General features: G+C 39.9%; 1 protein-coding gene across 5 annotated transcripts in view; it reads right to left on the minus strand.

The window, feature by feature from the left end:
- TASOR (transcription activation suppressor) overlaps positions 1-16,176 on the minus strand; it is a 34,308-nt gene extending 18,132 nt beyond the window's left edge. For all 5 annotated transcript variants that reach the window (XM_065687605.1, XM_065687604.1, XM_065687607.1 and 2 more), the window contains exons 1-9: positions 15,676-16,176; positions 8,587-8,732; positions 7,382-7,474; positions 6,451-6,523; positions 4,977-5,068; positions 4,471-4,629; positions 2,998-3,125; positions 1,711-1,742; positions 368-473 (exon numbers count right to left, since the gene is read on the minus strand). In XM_065687605.1, the coding sequence (XP_065543677.1) occupies positions 368-473; positions 1,711-1,742; positions 2,998-3,125; positions 4,471-4,629; positions 4,977-5,068; positions 6,451-6,523; positions 7,382-7,474; positions 8,587-8,732; positions 15,676-16,057 (1,211 nt within the window). In that variant the 5' untranslated portion in view covers positions 16,058-16,176. The remainder of the gene's footprint in view (positions 1-367; positions 474-1,710; positions 1,743-2,997; positions 3,126-4,470; positions 4,630-4,976; positions 5,069-6,450; positions 6,524-7,381; positions 7,475-8,586; positions 8,733-15,675) is intronic.
- Between the last annotated feature and the right edge of the window lie 3,582 nt (positions 16,177-19,758).

Raw genomic sequence — 19,758 nt, forward strand, 5'->3', positions numbered from 1 at the left:
CCCCGAGTCCTACCCTCACTGATCAAGTAAGAACTATTCAATATACTCTCTTAAAAATCAGTTCCTTGGACTATCTCATGAGCCAGTGGTGTTTACTCCTGCAAAGCGGGGTGGGTGGGGAGGGTCACTTCAAAGGAAAAACCAACCAACCACCAAACAAAAAAGAGGTGCTGACAGTATCATGTGCATGCGCTAAAAGCGGCTCTGGACACACATGACTCAAGAGTCTAGTCTGGCATACTTAAAGTGTCTAGTCAGTGTGTATTTTAGATTTTCACCTGAATACATCCAAAATTCACCAGTCTCTACTAGAAAGAGTTTTAACAAACCAATATTCTAAACTTACTGTTAAAATGGTAATACTCACAGCTTGCATGGAAGGAAAGGACGTGCTGCTGATTTCAAGGAGATGTGGCACAAAAGTCTGCCTTTATTCCAAAGCTGTCCCCTCCATAATGTATAGTTGTATTTATCTAAATTAAGACAGAGAAAGGAAGATTAAGTGAAACACTTGCAGATTATCTTAAATTTTACTGAATCTTTCCGTATTTTGTGTTTGTGAAGCAGCTATAGGAACATCTTGATTTAAGAAGTTTAGCCTTTATATTAGCATGGGTTGCTGCGCTACTTGAAATCTGATGCTGCATTGCTTGAAGTCGCTGTTCTCTGTAACATGTTAGCCTTAGTCCTTACTCTCTAGACCATAACCAGAGTGCCTAGGGTCTATTGTATACAGGATGAGTTATGTGACAACCTGGCAAGGTAGATATCTAGCCGGCCAGCTTGGCAACAATGTAAGATTAGGGTGTCCTTTAGTTGAACTGTCCTCATTATATTCTCATTATACTACTAAAAAAACACTCAAGTGAAGACCCTTCCTCCGTGCAAATCACTAACCAATCATTGTAACTGGGAGTACATTACCTTGCAATTTGTGAGTATAAATATAACAATGAAATGGGCATGGGGTGTGCTTGATTTGTGAAAACTCCACCTAGCACCCAGGGCTGTAGTAAAGAAGTGCCTGCTTCTCAGTGCTACATTAGCATTAAGGAGTTTTACTCCCCTGACTTCCAGTGACAAAACCACTTGTGGGACTGAAAGGAAATGGCAATAAAAAGGCAGTGACTCTCCAAAAGCAGTATAGGGAAAATTTCATACTAACACCAGACCAGATGACAATATGTTAAATAATAAACTAAAAGGTAACAGAAAGAGTATTTACAATCCTATCTTGTTTTAACCTGCTCTGAGCAGATTAAAGGAGGTTAGTATGTCACCTGTACCTAACTATATAAGCACATCCTTGATGCCAACATCTGTGGAATGATATCCTCTGTCCTTACCTTAACTGTCAACCACTTTCAAACATTAATATTACACTGGAATGAGGTTTAAAAGAAAAGCAGGGCAGAGGATCATATTAATTTAAATGCCACTGAGGAGGAGATTAAGAAGCAGAATTTAGGTTCTTACTTCACTATAATTTGAAAAGGAGAGGGAAAGAAAGACTTGATTTTGTTCAGTTTTGGTTTGTTCAGGTAAAAGAAGATAAACATTAAGGTATCTGATCACCCAGTATCATTAAAACTCAGGTATACAGTCAGCATAACTAAGCTGGTTAAAGACAAATAAAACTACTTGGGGAAAAAAGCCTATAACCTTCCATAACCACCATCATAAAAGCCATAAATTTCAATTTATTCTTACCTGTAATTCTATCTGCGCTGAAGCTGTTTGATCTATAAAAAGGAAAAAAGAGACAGAATGACCAGGTTGAAGCAGAAGCTTCTGGCTACTGAATCTGGCATTAAGGATACTTTATCAGTCTCACAACAAAGCAACACTGATAATTTGCTCTCTAACCTCAAGCTATTAGGCATTTTGATCACTATTTTTTAGCACTACATGGTACAGCCCCAACATGTTGATGCCCTCCTAGCAGCATAGCTTTCCTACTGTATCTGTAACCAACTGCTCACTTCAATATTCTCTCCACAAGCAGGATCACACCACCAGTGAAGAGCTCAGTGACAAAGTATACAGAAAATACTTTTGGAATACTGTCACGGTTTAAGCCCAGCCAGCAACCCAGAATCACACAGCCGCTCGCTCACTCCCCACCTTCTTCTTCCCACTGCTCCTGGTGCGATGGGGAGGAGAATCAAAAGAATGTAACTCCCATGGGTTGAGATAAGAACAGCCCAGTAACTAAGGTATAACACAAACCACTACCGCTGCCACCAACAGTAATAATGATTAAGGAAATATCAAGGGGAGAGAATACAGTCGCTCACCACCCGCCAACCGATACCCAGCCTGACCCGAGCAGCAATATAGCCCTTCCGGTTAACTCCCCCCAGCTTCCATACTGTGCATGACGTGCTGTGGTATGGAATACCCTTTTGGCTAGTTTGGCTCAGGTGTCCTGTCTCTGCTTCCTCCCGGCTTCCCCTCCTCCCTGGCAGAGCACAAAACTCAAAGTCCTTGATCGGAGTAACAATGCTCAGCCACAACTAAAACCACTGGTGTGTTTTCGGTGTTGTTCTCAGGCTAAAGTCGAAAACACAGCACTGCATCAGCTACTAAGAAGGGAAAAATTGACTGCTACTGCTGAACCTAGGACAAATACCAAACAAAACAATGCTGTGAGCATTTTTAGGCCTGAATTCCCTCAGTTAACCAAAAAAACAAAAACAAAAAAAAAACAAAACCCAAACTAAAACAAAAAAAAACAAAACCCCAACCACAATACATGGGTTCCACCTAGGCAGAGGGCGAGTAGGTGAAGAGAACAGCAGAACTGCTTCCTACAGGGGCCAACCTGCTGCATAAAACCAATTCTGTCACCTCTTGCTTTGCGTTAGAAATATTTATTATTCTAAGTCCCTGTAACATGTCCATTCATGTTCACCTAAATAATTTGTAAGCTACTGCCAAGAGCTATAAATTCTTCATGCTGCATGCAGTCTTTGCAAAACTCATTTTCTAGCTTACCTTGATGGAGGCAAGAATTTTGGTAATGGCACCATTTCATCTTTATAAGTAAATGACACGACAGCATAAGGACATACATGTCTTGGTCTTCTCCTGATTTCATCAAAGCCATATTCATAAAAATAGTACTAAAAAAGAAGTGAACACAATGTTTATTACAAGTCTGGTAACCTGTATTTTGCAAATATACCAAAATCCATGACCTGTCTTCATTGAAAGAATGATTCACAGAAGAGCTTACAAAATATACCTCATGATTCATTATTTAAACAAACAAAAGAAGTTTGTTTGAAACCCATTATGCCATACATTAACTGGTATACCAACGAAGTTGTAAATTACTATAATAAATCACATCTATGTTTGTTTTACCAACAGCCTATTTCTTCAAAAGGTGATACTTAAAAAAAGCTTCTAAAGGTCCTTCTCATATGTACTTTGTTATACAACCAATTAAGGTCTATTTTCACCTGCTCCTCCATCCTCTACCAAACACTGACAGGATGGACAGTAGTTCAGGAGCTAATCAAGAATGAAATAATAATTTTGCAACAATTATTTGAAAGTACATGCTTGATGAGGTATGGGAAAAATAACAAAAGAAATCACTGAGGAAAGTATTTCTGCAAGTTTGGGAGTCTATCCTTAGTGCAGTCACAAAACTCTGATGTTAAAGAAAAACGTTAGTTCAGGCAAGTTTGTAGTGAGAAATGAAAACATACATTCATCTGCCAGCCATCTGATTCAGTGCTCAGCTCTGACTTACAGAAGTAAAAGAAGCTGCAATACTAAACAGGACGCTTTCAAGTTAATATCCTGAAATCTATGGACTTCATAGAATAATCCAACTGCAACAGATTACTGCAGTGAACAGCTGGAGTAACAGAGATGCCTGGAACTGATCCCATTTTGTCCTCCCCTCCCCATGTCCACAACTAAGAATCTGGTATGGGAAACAAAACAAAACAAAAAAAAAAAAAAAGGAAAAAAAAGGGGGTGGGGGAGGGGGAGAAGGGATGAAAGGAAATTAAAAAAAAAAGAAAAATGCTGTTCTTTCCTAGCCAGTTTTACTTTTACACTTAAAACTCTTCGTTCTCTCCTCTCCTCCCTGGCCTACATTCCAGCCCCATGTATACTCCCTAGCTATCTCTTACTCCACCTACATCCTGATTTGAAGGAGCTCTCCATCAGGTCCAGGTATATATATACCCACACACATATACATATATATATACATACATATATATATATATATATATATATATATATATATATATAAGGGAAACAGGAGAGACTGGCATGTTCTTAATTTCTAATACAGACATCTCTGGGCTACTGCTAAACATACACCAGACAGCAGCGTTACAGGGCATAGTCAGTATTTGTTATGTCTTCAGTGATTTTATCTCCATCATGTTGTAACTTCTGTTTATCAAGCCTTAGATAAGAAGTTAACACATGCACAACTTTCACCTGCGTGAGTTCGTAGGCTCGATAAGCCAACAAAGAGGTCACTTTATTTGCATTCTTTGAAACATGACACTCATGCTTTGGTGTTGGATCTAATGCACTCTTTACTGTTGATTCCATTGCTTTCATACCGATGTGGTCATATATGCTTTTCATTTTTCCCTGTAACAAAGCAGAAGATTTGTAAGCGTAAGCTTTTTCCTGAAAACCGGCAAAATGCTTCAAGTGCTAAAGGAAGTAACAGCACAGAAATTAAAACGGGCCATTAAAAAAGCAACTTATGTAAGTACATTATTTTCATAGAAAACATACCATTTTCATCTTCTATAAAAAAATAATGATTTTTTTTTTTTTTTATCTCAGTATCAACAGATTTTAAGCCTGGAAGGGTTTTAGTTTCTCTATCAGCAGCTAACTGTGTAAATGCAAGCAAAATAAGTTAGGTTTAAATCACCTTTATTTTATCAGTTAGCAACAGAATCCTTCAAGAATAAGCAAGATAAATTTACCTTTATTATTTTAAAAACAATCACATCTCCAGTTGCTCCAGCTTCCAGAGGATTAGGCTGCAGCAAATCAGCATACCTGGAGATATATACACCTGAAATATAAAAAAATCCCAACACATTATGGTGAATATCAAAACATTATTAGACATGTAAAAAGCATTACAAGTTCAACATATAGCAAACAATAAAGATACAGTAATTTTTCTGGAGCAAGATCAGAGAAAAGCTGAAAGGTTGCAGCTTCAAGACAGGAGAGTAAATGTTTACTTGCACCAACACCAGTATGAAACACTGCAGCAGAATATGGACACCAGCTCAGTTTAAAAGGAGCACACCCACATTGCTGTTAGTGCTGTGTCTAAGGGGCTGAGCCCTGCCCAAAGGCTTTACAGATACTCTTTTCAGGTGGGGCTTTTTTAAAGAGCTAATGTTCCGTACAATGCCCCACTGCACAAAGTGGAGATAAGCACCAAAGATAAGATAGTGAAATAGGGCAAGAACACTGGCATCTTCAGTAATCTTTCATCCTACACTGTTGACAAAAAGAGTTTTGGAATCGTAAACTGACACTCAAACGGAAAGGTAAAATAATTTCTTGCTTTTCAACACTTCAACCATGATTTCATAGATTTTTTTAAGGCCTCAGACACATACTGAATCTGTTCGTCTAGCTGACTACCTCAGATCAAGTAACTGCAACTGAACTGAATTACTCAGAAAAGCATCCATTTTGCTTATGTTCCTCGAATTCCAAGCCTGTATTTAACTGCTTTGATAAATTGCTCCAGAACCTTTACTGGCTAAGCTAGTAAAAAAAAAAAAAAAAAAAAAAAAAAAATGCTCATGTACCTTTCTTCTCCTCACCTTCCATCTATCCTGCTTTCAACATTCATACTGTCACCTCTGTATCATGTTACTTTTAAAAAGGATGACATCATTCCTTGGTTTTCTATTTTAACAGCTTTGCAAAAAAGGAATTTTGCATCCTGCACTTTCAAACTTCTTAACACTCTGTAAGTCTTCCAGGTCTCCAATTCATCTATGCTCTTCTTGGACTTGAGGATCTAAAAACTTTAGTTCTATCTACATCAATACTAACCTGAGCTGCAATTGCCATTAGGTATTTCTGAATGCATATACATGCACATACGTATGTACAAATACAGAGGCACACAGACTTAAGACTGCATTAGTTCCTTGGCCTCCCTACGGTACAGGGAAGACATGATATACTGGTTCAAGTTAAGCCAAAATGAGAATTATGTCTTCCCTGCAGGAAATGAATTAAATAAACTAGTCAAAACCAGAGTTATGAAATAATGTCCTGATGTCAATCTACTTTGCTAAGAACAATTAAGCTGTGATGTTCCTGCAATAAGTGATAGAAAAAGGACTGAAAGCTTACACAACTGCATCACATTATCTGCCAACTCACACTGAACAATACCAGCATATATAATCAAAAGATAGTTACCCATGGAAGGGCTGCCAAGAATTGTTATTTTGGAGTGGCCCACCTGAAGCCCCTTTTCACATATGCTTTGGATCTGAAGAGAACAGACATTTTTGTTTAAGCAAGTCTATCCAAAAAGCCAGAATATGAACAGAACAGTGAGAAACGACAATTACACAATTTTGATTGAGCTAAAACAAAATCAAGCCCCAAAAAGCCTCAGAAGCAAAACCCAGACTGAACTGCAATACAAACTATTAAACTATAGAAGTCAAATGCTCAATATAAAGCAATTACACAGATTTCACCTGTAACTTCAGAACAGCCTCCCTATACCTTAAACACACTTCATGAACATTACTTGTTTTTAATACACAAAGCAGAAGGAAACCTGGCAAATGATTGAATACTTAGGAAGTCCTGGCTCTATAATAGCCGGAAAACCACAAAAACTCCCTGTCCATCACTGCCATTAAAGATGTATAATCAAAGAAGAAACGGAAAGAGTAAGGTCCATTTTCTAGTATTACATGTTACCTTCTCCTTAAGGTAACCTCTTCTTGACATAGAAAAAAATAAACCAATCCAAAACAATCAGAAAACCCCCAAAAATCCACACCACCAAAACTTAACTGCAATGAAAACACACAACACTCTTTTTCAATTAAAAAATAAACACAAAACCACTAGAAACCAACATGCCACCCAGAAACCTCTTTTCAGTTATGAAGCAGAGCCTAAAACAGAAAAGATACTTTACAGAAACATGCACATGGAGCACCTCTAATAGCAGAGAATAAAGGACTTAAAAGGTGATATAATACCGTACCTTTCAAATTTTGCAAAAAATAACTTAGTGATTGTGTCAATAAAAACATACAATTCAAAAAACAAAACCAAACTTCTAACTGAAAAACAAGAGAAGGAATTTTAGACAGAAGTTTTTCCTTACCTGAGGTCGATCAACCATCAGAAAGGCATAGGTTTCAGAAAGTTCTTTTTCCGGGCGACCATCAAATTTCAGCTCTCTGCGTTTTTCTGTGTACTATTAAACAGAAAGTTATTAACACATAAGAAAAATTACTTAATGTCACATTCAAGTGTTGATAAGGCCCCATCTATGTTAGCAGATCCAAGTGTACAAAAATAATCAGAAGATTAAGTTGAATGAGACTATATTATGTTAAAATTCTATTTCAAACCCATTGCACCACGGAAAAAATGTCATTGGCTTCATCTGCCCAGAGATTTGTTTAAGGAAGAGACACTCCTCAAACAAACCTGTGCAGTAATGTTTTAGTGTTATTTTTGTACCGTAACTAGCTACAAGCATCCAGCTCAATGCCTTCCCTATCATCTTTGAAATAAGCCTTTTTCTCTTATTAGAAGACAGATCATTGTATTTCAGGTTGTGGAAGTACTTTTGCAGTTGCACTTCACTGCTACTCAGGTGGTTTTCATCAGTTGCAATACTCCTTAGCTGTAACTACGTTACAGTAATGAAGAAAAACAAACACACATCAGAGCTTACCATACAGTTTCAAGATAATAATTACAGCAAACCAATTACATATTCTATTACAACATACCTGAAGCTTGTTGGCACTGGGACTGAAAACTTATTTCTCAGCTTGGATTTAAGAGACACCGTATAAGGTACAGCAGAAGTGTTTCAACCAAGCTGCTCAACTTACTAGTTCAAGTGATCACTCTCTTTCAGGTGGTACTTCTCGGAAAACAACGTAATCACAGAGACTGTGTGAACTTAGTGTCAGAAACAATTTTCATCTTAAGTTTCACAGGGAGCATCAGGCCTTGAAAGGTCTGAAGACAAGGCACTGTAATATCTTTCCAGGTTATTAAAAATACATAAAAAATAAGAAAATGCTTGAAAACTTAAAATGCACAGAGATGAGCAATGCCAAATACAATTTTTTTTTAGTCTTTTTTGAGTATCTAGCAGGCAAGATACTGTATCTATGCAGTAGCAAATTTGCCTGAAAAATAGCTGTTTACATTTTTGAGGATGTCAGTTTGCAATTATGAAGCACAGGAGTACAAAATAATATCTAGGTCTTTGCCGCTGGACTCAGAAAGGACATTAAATTTCATTGGACTTGTACCTTATTCATAAAAAGAAGCCATAAACATACTCACTTCCTTTTCCAACAGTTCACTGTGAACTAAGCTGGCTCTCTTGTAACTAAAATTGGACACTGAACTTGGTTCCAAGTAAGATGAATGCAGAATCTTCACAACATCCTCAAATTCTCGAGATCCTACAGCTACTGGCTGGAAGAGTGCTATAAAAGAGAAGAAGACAAATGGTTAATGCTTCAATTTAGAATACAGTATTTGAGAAAGATGGAATTCAGGGTAGAAAGTTTAACTTGAAGTTGCCTGGAATTACAGCAGCTTCAAAAAAATAACAGAAAACAAACCACATTTCCTTAGAAGTTGTTACTCATACTCTTGAACAGCTGGTTCTCAGCAGCTTAGAAGGGAAGCACCTCAAGTCTGAGTTTACCCTTTGAAAACATCTGATATGTATTGCAAAACACTGTAATTAAACTTCTACAACTTTAATTAAACTAATTAGCCCTTTTAATTAAGAGCTACAAATTGGTCTATATAAAAACTTTAACAAATTCATAGCTCTGCCTCTCTTAAGAGCCCTTAAGGGGCTTTTTGTTTGTTTGCTTATCATAATAAGGCTAAATATGAATAAATTCAACACTGTCTGAAGAAGTCCAATAAGCTCCTGGTACTAAAAACACACTGCCTGTGTTCATGCTTTATCATCTTATCCTTTAACGAGAACTGCTTTAGAAGGACAGCCTTTCATTTACTGTTGTACAGATACACCTTCCAGGCAAACCTCTGCATAAAAGTTTGCACAGCAAAGTGCTCATCTCCCCAAGCTTCTTCAGTTGTATTTGGGTGCTGAAGGTGACAAACTGATCAGAAGAGCAACCTGAGAGTAGGCCAGCAGAGAATCTGAGCGCAAGTTCTGAGAATAGTGCCTAAGAAGAGAATACTTCCCAGGAAACTGAACTAGTTCAGTATGGCAAGTGTTCTTATCCTCAGAGTAACTTCCAAAATACTCACAAGAAGCACAGTATTGTTGTGGCATTTGCAAACTTCAGACAGTCAGCATTCCTAGCAGGTATTTCTGAGACTGCTTTTGCCCTTTTTTCTCTACCAGAATAAACCCCCAAATCACCATCACCTGAAAACACTAGAAGTTACAAGAGTTAGGAGTAAACTACAGTAGTACCACCCCCAAAAAACAATCTACCATTACTCAAAAAGCAAATTAATTACATCTCCAATTTCATTAACTTAGATGGTAGTAGATTCAGACAGTAATCTTCTCCTCATTTGCAAGAAATATTTACTGCATTAGCCTCAATATAAACCAAGTGTTCTGAATGAAAACTGACCTGGTTTATCTAGTAAAAGCTGCATTTACACACAGAGTTTATAATGTAATACCCCATGCACAAACCAAAGTAAAGCAATGATGTCCAACACCAGCAACAATGAATAAGTCATTTTTTGAAGAGTGCAAGTTAATGGAAGTGATTAAGAAATCATTCTTATATAACATCCTTTTCAGTAACAACGCCTTCATTCTTGAAAGGCTGACAGCAATATGGGAGGAAAGATAATTGGAAGAAAATTAAATTCTCAACTTTGTATTACTAATATTGAATGCATTTGTACTGAAGAGAGAAACACCAATAAAATATAAAACAAACCTACTATAGATCTACACACACTGGAAAAGCACCTCCCATCCCCACACACCTCTTTATTCCTTCTGACAAGGTGTTACCAAACAACCCCACTGTTGTGGTGCAAGAGTTTCACATATTGCCTGTTCCTCTTGTCTCTGAAAGGACCAGTGAAGGCAGCAGGGTACCGATGCCAGCTGCATGTTCAAATTTCCCATTTTCGTATTGGTGATTCCTGTACCTCATCCCTTCCCCGCAGAAACACATGCTCAGCCAAACACACCCTATTTCTTTCATCTTCAACCCAGGCGAGGACAAAGGCTACAGGACCAGCTAGAAAGAGTGACCACAAACTATACACAATGTGTTTCCTACTTCCCAGACACAAATCTAGGAAAAGGCACATTATTGCATTGATTAGGACCCTGCCATTCATTCAAATATTCTCAATTATGTTCCCATTTGTGTTTAAACATTTCCTGCTTTGCAGAAAGTTCTGGCAAGAGAGCCAAGACAGCCTTGCCAAGAATAGCAAGCTATGGAGAATCTAGTATAAAACTATCTCTCAAGAGATTTATGGAAGAGCTCTCCTTAATCCTCTAAATTACTGAATACAGCAAATTAGAGATTTTTTAAAGATTGTTGCTTGGTTTTTTTTCAGTTTCTTAGCAGAGGACTAAGAAATACGTTTTACTGCTATTGTTACTTATTATTCGATAATATATTTTCTTGGTTCTTCACCAAATTTATATCCTCGAAGTTCACCAGAGAGACTACTGAAGGCAGCAGAAGGTCTGTTGCTATGCTCTAGCGAACACAGATCAAAACTGATATATTTTGAAGTACACGGGCATAAAAGTCACTTTTGAGACTCCAATTTTTTAATCTAAGAACATACAGAGCGTTAAAATAAGGCTGATTCCTCCTAAATGGTCACATCAGTGGAAGAACAAGATTCTACATTCGCCTTTTGATAAGAAAATGCTTAACAATCCAAAAACGTCACAGTAATGGTATTTCTGTTCCTTTGAATGCACACTGTCCAAGCAATACAAAGTGAACAGAAACAGCAACTATACCTACAATCTTGCCTCAGTTTACTTCATGCATAAATTAAGAGTGACTGGGTTCATGATCTGATGCCATCCATTGTCTCGGAAAAAGCATGAGCAAGGTTTGTTGAATGTGTAATCCTCACAGAAAGAAACACACTACTTATGTTCTCAAGATCCCTTACAAACATCAAATTTTATCACCAAAACCAGTTGTTTGCCTGCCACCTTTTCATACACAGTACTAGCAGACAATCCACACTCTGTTTGAAAACTAGACAGCACCCACTAGGAATTTCTTCTCCAGGGCAGCCTGCTAATTTTGCGTCTATTGCATTGTTTCTCTGAGTTGCCAAATACTGGATGGAGCATGAAATAACTACATAAGTGACTAAAGGACAGCACTGTAACCATTAAACTAGAACAAAAGTTATTTAGCTTTGAATTTCAGATCAACTAGCACATACGGCAGTCAACAAATCTGTCAGGGTGCATGGTATAAACTTTTTTTCCTTCTCGATGCATGATTCCTCACACACACTCATATGCTCCCAAATCCACTTCCCAGTTGTTCCAGAACTTGAGGCACTACAGTCTTCAGGTTCCTAATAAAACCTGAAACATTAGCCAATGAGTTAAGTAGCACAGCAATAATTTTCAATTTGTCATTGAAAAGCACTGGTATTGAGGAGCAGCTATTTTCCAGGAGGTTAACAGTCACTATAAAAGAGCTCATACCTCACCTAGTAGTAAGCACTGAACTAGACCTTCCATAGCAGTCACCAAGCCTTACGTCCACAAGCAGATGATGAGATTAAGCTTGTCTCCAGTCCTACATCAAAGATGGTAGTATGCACATAGATATTTCTCAGGCTCACTATACAAACCTGATGTTGGTATGCTGCACCTTTACTGACCTGTGTAAATTAAAGTGTTTTATGCAGGGACTAACTTGCAGTATCCTTATACCACATGCAAGTCAATTATTATGGGGTTTGCTGGCTTGTTTTAAGTAAAAATAAGCAAAAGAATATTGGTTTTGTTCAGTTTCTACTCAGTGTATTGTAACACATATGAGTACTATTAGGTGAAAACTTATTTTAGGCAATATAGCACGGAGTCAAGGGACAGACATTAGACTGCATGATGGTCAGATGTACGTTCATTCCCTACAGGCTTTAGATTTCTCTTTCACAGCTGTCTAATGCTTCAACATGAGAAAACAGTTTGGAGCTAGAACGTTCGGTTGGTTTGGGGTTTTGGGTGGTTCTTGTAAGTCAAAATGTGAAGAAAGCATCAGAGACATTCTTCTTGAACTTAAGAAAACTACCTATTCTGACAGAATGCTAGCACTCTTGACAAACAAGTGTGCCTGCTACAAAAACTTCATTGAGAAGCACCATTTTAAGTCTTCATTTTTTAAGACTGACACCAAAAATGTATGGTGTTAACAGATCATAACATGGTTATTTTTATGATTTTTTTCACCCCAAGATGCCTTTTGCTTGAAAGAGGTCTCAGCGGTTATCAAGGATTGCTTAATGAAATCCCCATGTAGAAGTATCAAGCAGCAGAAACACCTCTCTACCGAAGATACGAAAAATGAACCATCAAATATTATTAAGAAGGGACAACCTAGACCTCCAAGCAAGTATTTCTAAGACTTTCATGGATAAAAGCAAGACCTTTTTCCCTGACTTAGCCTAAGAAACAGAAGTCAAGTTAACTTGGCAGATTATGGAAATAAATGTCCACTATTAATCAACAAGCAACTGAATGAATCGTTGTTTGTTACTTGAGCATGTGTTCTGGAATTGTCTTTTGGTACAAGGCCCATTCATATAGTTCAGCAAGTTAAAAAATGCTCTTCCGGTGGTTTATCTTGAAAATTCATTTTCTTCAGCCTATTAAACACGACCACTGAAGTTTCGGGCAGACTTGGAAACTGAAAAAGATGTGACAACTGAATCAGAAGAGGCCATGACAACAGGCAAAGTACTAAGGTAATAAGAAGACATAAGCTACTCAAGAGAGAGTAACACCAGCACTAAACTGTATGTCCCGGGAAAACAAACTTGCAAGACAGTTCCACGTAGGAAAACCAATTCATGCACACCTTACGACAGATTCTCCGTGACAACCAATCACAGTTAGTTTTAAGAAGTATGTTTCTTCCAGATGCATTTCTTCACATCAGCAGGGTTCTGCTACTTTCAGTCCTGCATCAGTCTCCAGATAGAGGTGGACATGTCAATTCCAGGAAGGCTAAATAAGCAACTTAATCCTGGTTTCTAGGACTTCATGGTTTGGGGTTTTTTTGTTTCCAGAACACATTTTGGGGCTAACAAAAAAAACCCAATAAAATCATCCTGTACAGATTTTATGTCCTACGCACAACAGACCAGTCTTCGCAATCAAAACAGCAGGTGTATCTCAGGATGGTTATGTCCAGGAACAAAATGGAGGTTTAAAAAGCAGAACAAGGACAACTCCAAAACAAGGAAGTATGGAAGAAGCTTGCACATGTATTGTTTTAGGCTGGAATTCAGAACGTAGCCAAGAGAGCTCTTTTGAGAGGTGGCAATCTGATTAACAAGATGTACCCAAACATTTATGCTAAGCATGTTCTAAGTGTATGCCAGTGCAATGTTAAGATGACCTATGCACCACTGACCTTATAGCTTAGTTCCAAACTGATTTAACTGCATCATTTCCCTAATGCCAATAGAGAAACTGGCTGGCCTCACAGATCGTGGTGGCAGCCCACTATGCTAGTCTTGCCTGTGACAGACACGCTCTCCCACAGCACTCTGCGTTGTGGTATCACAAGGTGTAATACGAACAATAAAACGCAACTCTAAGATCAAAAGCACCATGGATTAAATGGAGAAAGGTCTATTTTGAGAATTCTGGAAACCCCAAGTCACCAGTATGATTAAAATACGAAAGCAGCTTTCTGTAAGCTGAAAGCCAAGAATAAAAGACAAGTACACTAAAAAGTAAGCCCTTCAGAATTAGGTCAGGTGACCTTGACTTTAGTGAGTGAATTTTAGAAGCAGTGAAAGAATGGCTTCCCCTTCTAGATGCCACAGAAGCCTGATGTTTCAACTGCATAGTCTAAAAAACTTGTTACACACTGTAGGAGACGGTTCTGCATGGGCAAATGATGAATTAGATCACCTAGAAAGGTATTTTGCAGGTTTCCATCCACACTGGAACCAAATGCTAGAGAGGAACTTCAAAAGTCTGTGGTTAAGTACTAAGCATATCTGAGATATATTTAAAGGTATTCAAACGTAACCACCCCTGGGTCTGACATATGGACGTACAAGAGGCACCATGTTTTATCCAGACATTATTCTGTCAGATGAGTAAGACTTTTTTCTTTCCCCCCCTCAAATCAACCCAGTCCTTTTTACACTGAATCTGTGCCAGACTTGATCCCCTTCATGGGGTGGCAATGGGAAAGAAATGGAAGGAAAATGAGAATATTACTGCCAAAAACAGAAGGGAAAGACTGGATAATCAAATAAACCTACCTTCATCTCTTCCTTATAGAAGAAAACATTTCAAGAAGTTAGATGTTAGACTCTTCTCTGAAGAACTAGAACCCTATGAGAACAGGTTTGATTTTTTTTTTTATACATACTAAGTTATTAACCCTATGTTGCAAAGGGTCAAGCACTGAGGTTAACTTTCAGGGAGAAAAGAAGACATGTCTTCGTGTTACTTAATAGAAGATAAGCAGAAGCCAAGGGAGTCTGATGAAATGCAAGAATCACCACAGACTTCAGAGGAAGAGTTACTTGGGGGGGGGAAAAAACCCAAACAAACCCCAAAACAAACCCTGGACATGTGGAAGAAGAACGCTTCCAAGGCTAGGCACGTGAACATGGGATGCTCACTTCCTTCCTGCCAAGGCAGGCACATAGATAAGAAGTCTTCTGCGTTATCATCGATGAAGGACAATTGTGCTCAGTATTTGCCAGTCTACCCTAAAGAGGATTACACCCCTCTCCTGCAAAGAGGAGGTCAGGGGGAAGAGAAAAACGAATCATCTTCTCTGTGTGGCCATGTCCCAGAGAACCATCTTCGCCTCATGTGACTGCCTCTCCAGAAGCACAGCCAGGATCAGTACTCAAGCCCACCCAGATCACGTCAAGCTTCTCCATCCTTTTAAAGCAACAGTCTGAAATTCAAGATGAGTTTTTGGTTTTTTCTCCTGCTTGTGGCAAAATAAATATGGAAAAGAAGGAGGGGTAGGGAAAGAATGTAAAAGCCCCTCTGACACTGAAAATCTCATCCCCAGCAGCCTCTCTAGTCCGAACCATGCCACAGCCTCCTCCACACCCGCAGGATTTCGCATGCAGTTGTGTGAGGTGCATAAAGAGCCTCTCTAATGAATAAGATGAAGAGGGGAGTGAGGGAGAGAAAGGAAGGAAAGGGAAGGGAACAACCTTTCTTTTCTCTGCTCTTCCTGGGAATCTGAAAGTTCCTCCTAACATGCAGATCTTCTGGGAGCTTAGGGAGAGGGGGAGGCCCCCCCAGCTGACTGCTGAGCGGCTGTTGCTGTTGTTCATTTGCCGTTGAGATGCTGCTCCTGCGCTGGCTGCTCCTAGTAGTGATGCTGGGGTTTGGGGGGACCTTGTCCTCCGCAGCAACAGCAGCCACCAGCAGCGCCTCCCCACTGCTACTGCTCTCACAGCGTCCGCCATTTTGTGTGCCGTGCTCGGCAGCTCTAGGACTCTCCACCCCGACGAGGCCCGCGCTGGTCTTCTCGGTGCGCTGATGGTGCTCCGGCTCCATCTCGTCACTATGAAGCATCACGGCATCCGCCATTCGCTCCTATCTCCGAGAAGCGGGAACGACAGCCCGCGTCTCCTCTTCGGGCGCCAGCGAGCTCTCCCTGCCCCGCGCCCATGCACCGCCCGCAGCCGCTACTGCTCCCCCTCCGTCCGCTCGCTTTATGGCAACCGCGACACCCCCTCCCCGAACGATAACATGGCGGCAGCGCACGCGGGCAGGGGCGGGGCCGGAGCGGTCCGCCTCAGCCAATCCGCTCGCGGTACGGCGGGAGCCGCGCGGCCGGTGTCGCGATGGGTGCGCGGGCGGGCGCGGAGCCGCGCTCAGAGGGCCCGTGCAGCCCGCCGCCGGCTGGGCCGGCCCCGGCGGAGCTCGAGAAGGTTCCTCCGCCCCGCGGCCATCCGCCGCCCGTCTGCTTGCATGGGGCGGAGGAGCCCGCCTGCTTGTTTCCCGCTTCCCTCCTACCAGCGGCTGCGCTCTCCTTCGGCTCTGGAGAGGCCCGAAGCGAGGTCTCGGCGTGGCCGGTCGCGGCGTCCCTCGGTGGTTGCGGTGGGACCGGTGCGCGGGCAGTGCCCTGCGGAGGGCGGACAGGGAGCGTCACTGGGATAACGCCCCACGCTTCAGCCTGCACTTCGCAGGCGGCACGGCGGCCGCGCCATGAAGTGCCTGGCCCAGCGCAGTGCGCAGGGACCTTCGCCTTCTGCCCGGACAGCAGCCCAGCACGCACGGGGTTACCGCCACAGGGCCCCGGAACAAGAACCGCGCTGTGCTGCCAGCGCCAGTGCCTGCTTCTGTGTCCCCAACGTGAAGGCTTTTCCAGCACATTGGACAACATGGAAAATTTCCCCTTTGAAGAATAAGAAGAAATTATTAACCATGAAGGACAGGCAGAAGTTGTCGTATACTGCAACGGAAGCTGGGTTAGTGTCATGATTAATTAGAACAACACTAAAGAACCTTCCCCGCCCAACAGCTTCCTCTGCACTGGGGGCATACAAACACTGACAAACTGTCTGTAGAGTAATGCCTTTGCACTAACATCTTCACTGGAAAGAGTAATTCTAATGAAAATATACACAAGTATGAGAGACAGTTGTTACTAAAACTGTTAAAATACAAGATTTGTTACACTTGAGGACAGAAAAAGCAAAGGAAATATGTGTTATTGGAATGACTTTTTAGTTGTGTAACTTCGTTGAATTTAATCCTCTTTTACACGTTTAATCAAATGCATGTTGGATCATGACAAAAGACAGGTTCAATAGCCAGGCTACTTCAGTGACAATAGCTTCTTGTATTCCATGCTTTGTGAATCTACAAACTGCAAGCAAGCTTCAACATAAAAAACCAGAATGTGCAAGTAACAAACTGACCTTCAAAAAAAAAAAAACTTCAATGTCTCAGCAGTAAGAGAAACAATTACAGATCAACTGAAGGCCACACCATCCATTGCTCATATACCAAAGAGTACTATTTTTCAAATGGAGTGAAACCAAATGCCATAAACGGATTTGGTGCTATTGAAGCTACATCAGGAATTGTTTTTCCAGCAGATTTGTTAAGGAAACTGGGACAGTTCCATGCAACATGGGGTTTTTTCCAGTGCAAGAGCTGAGTAATAAGGTGAAGCTGTTACAAGTTTTGTTTACTTGCAAAGAAAACATAAGATTGTATTTATGGACCCAAGCACGACACAGCAAAACACGTGACACAAGCACTAACTTAAATTACTTATCTCACAAGATCAATGTTGTCTGGTTTATATTCTGTAATTAAAAGAATAGTGTGCGTGCATTTAATCCTTGTGGTCCTTGCGTAAATCAGCTTTTAAGGAAAAAACAAGGCTTCAAATATTATGCCAGTAACTGACATTTCAAAACAATAAATAATGAGATTTCATCGCACCTTTGTTAGGTATCCAGCTTTGTTGGATTCCTCTGTAGTACTTCAAGGTGTTTCTGCATTTTGTGGTCCATCCTACACCTGTATTGGAGGCCAGTATCAAAACACAACTTTAACACTTACCTCTGCCACCCCTGCTGCAAAGCTTGCAACTTCTGGTAAAAGAAGGGTGTGAATATGTGAGAGCCAAAGCAAAGACCATTCACTGGCAACTCTGAGGAATGAACTAAAGTGCCTGCTGAAAATAACCCATTTTTGCAGTGCCTAGGAAATGAGAATTCCACGTCTGGTTCTAGAAGTAACTCACAAAACATTGAAAGTTTTGTTTTCCTTGTTAAAAGAATACTAGCGCTGTTGAACAAATGCGTATTTGATTACTTTTACCAATTATCTTAAACCCTGATAGCTGCAGCCATTTATACTGGCATCTTGAAAGCAGCTACCAAGCTTAAATGCAAAGTTTTACCTATGCAAGGAACAAATATTTTCACCTAGCCCTTTTATTGATCACTTTTTAGGTTACCTGCAAGTCAGGAGACATAAGTAACTTACCAACCAACAAATGGTGTGGTGCTAATAGTAGCCTCCAGGGTGTTAAAAGAAGATAAGCTAATAATTATTAGTTTCTCCTTAGAAGTCCCTGGGGAGCCGCCAAGTTTTAACAGGGTAATTAGTATCTGTAACTACAATTTGCATAAATTACAGAAACATAACACCAAACATTTATCTAATTGCAGAAACATTATCCAGAGGTAATAAAACCCACAAATGCTGTGTTTAACCTATGGGTACATTTAAGATTGTCTCCCTGAGAACTTGATGTTCTGCCTCTGTGAGGATTCAGTAGTGCTAAAGAGAATATTACAAATGAGCCAACATACTATCACAGTAATTTTGCTCTTCTTTACCTCATTCAAATGGAATTTCCACCTACAAGGGGAAAAAAAAAAAAAGGGAAATACCAGAATACCACTCTAGTGTTATTTATGTCTGTGTTGATCCGTTGTGCATCTCCAAAGATACCAACCTGTTTTATTAAGTTTCATTTGGTAAAGCTGCTAAAATCACATCCAGGCTGTGTATGTCTTCAATGTGTAACTGCTGAATGGGTTATTTGGATTTGATTCTATCTGGCTTGCCTGCATTCACAAATGAGCAAGAATACCCTAGTGAGTGAGGTTGGTATACTCACTCTCATTTTACACATATGCTTCTCTGCTGTAACTTCTGAAAACATCTAATGATTCTCTTGTGCTATGTCCATCTAAACCATTATTTGAAAGATGGGAAGAAGGGTGGTGTTCCGTCCACAAGGGAGAAGATAAATAACAGCAGTTATCAAATATGGAAAATGCCATTACAGAGGAGGAAATATTTTCCATGTCCTTGATGACTGGAGTGAGGTTTAAGTTGTATCAAAGGAGATTTAGGTTAAATGTTAGGAAAACTGTCTAGCAGTGGAAGTTGAGTGCAGGAAAAAAGGCTTTGGGGACACTCTAGGATTTCTTTAGCTTGTGCTTTAAAGTTAGCTAAAAGAAATTTCAGAAGGGGTTCATATATTTAATGTAAGTGCTTGCAACCAGATCATCTATTCTCATTCTGTGAGAATCACTGAAAAATGCTTTGGGCAAGGTGAAAGAATTTTTCAAAAAAAAAAGAGATTTTCCAGTAGCCATTAAGTTGTTGCATATAGAGATAGTAAGTATATATGACTTCTTTTTTAAGAAAACATATTTTTACCATGTACATATGTATATACACACAGAGAGAACATTTATTTTCTTGCTTGTTTGAATTATCGTAACTCTGCTGTTCACATTAGATGAAGACCTGTC

Source organism: Lathamus discolor, chromosome 7 (assembly GCF_037157495.1).
Source record: "Lathamus discolor isolate bLatDis1 chromosome 7, bLatDis1.hap1, whole genome shotgun sequence".
NCBI classification, from domain to species: Eukaryota; Metazoa; Chordata; class Aves; order Psittaciformes; family Psittacidae; genus Lathamus; species Lathamus discolor.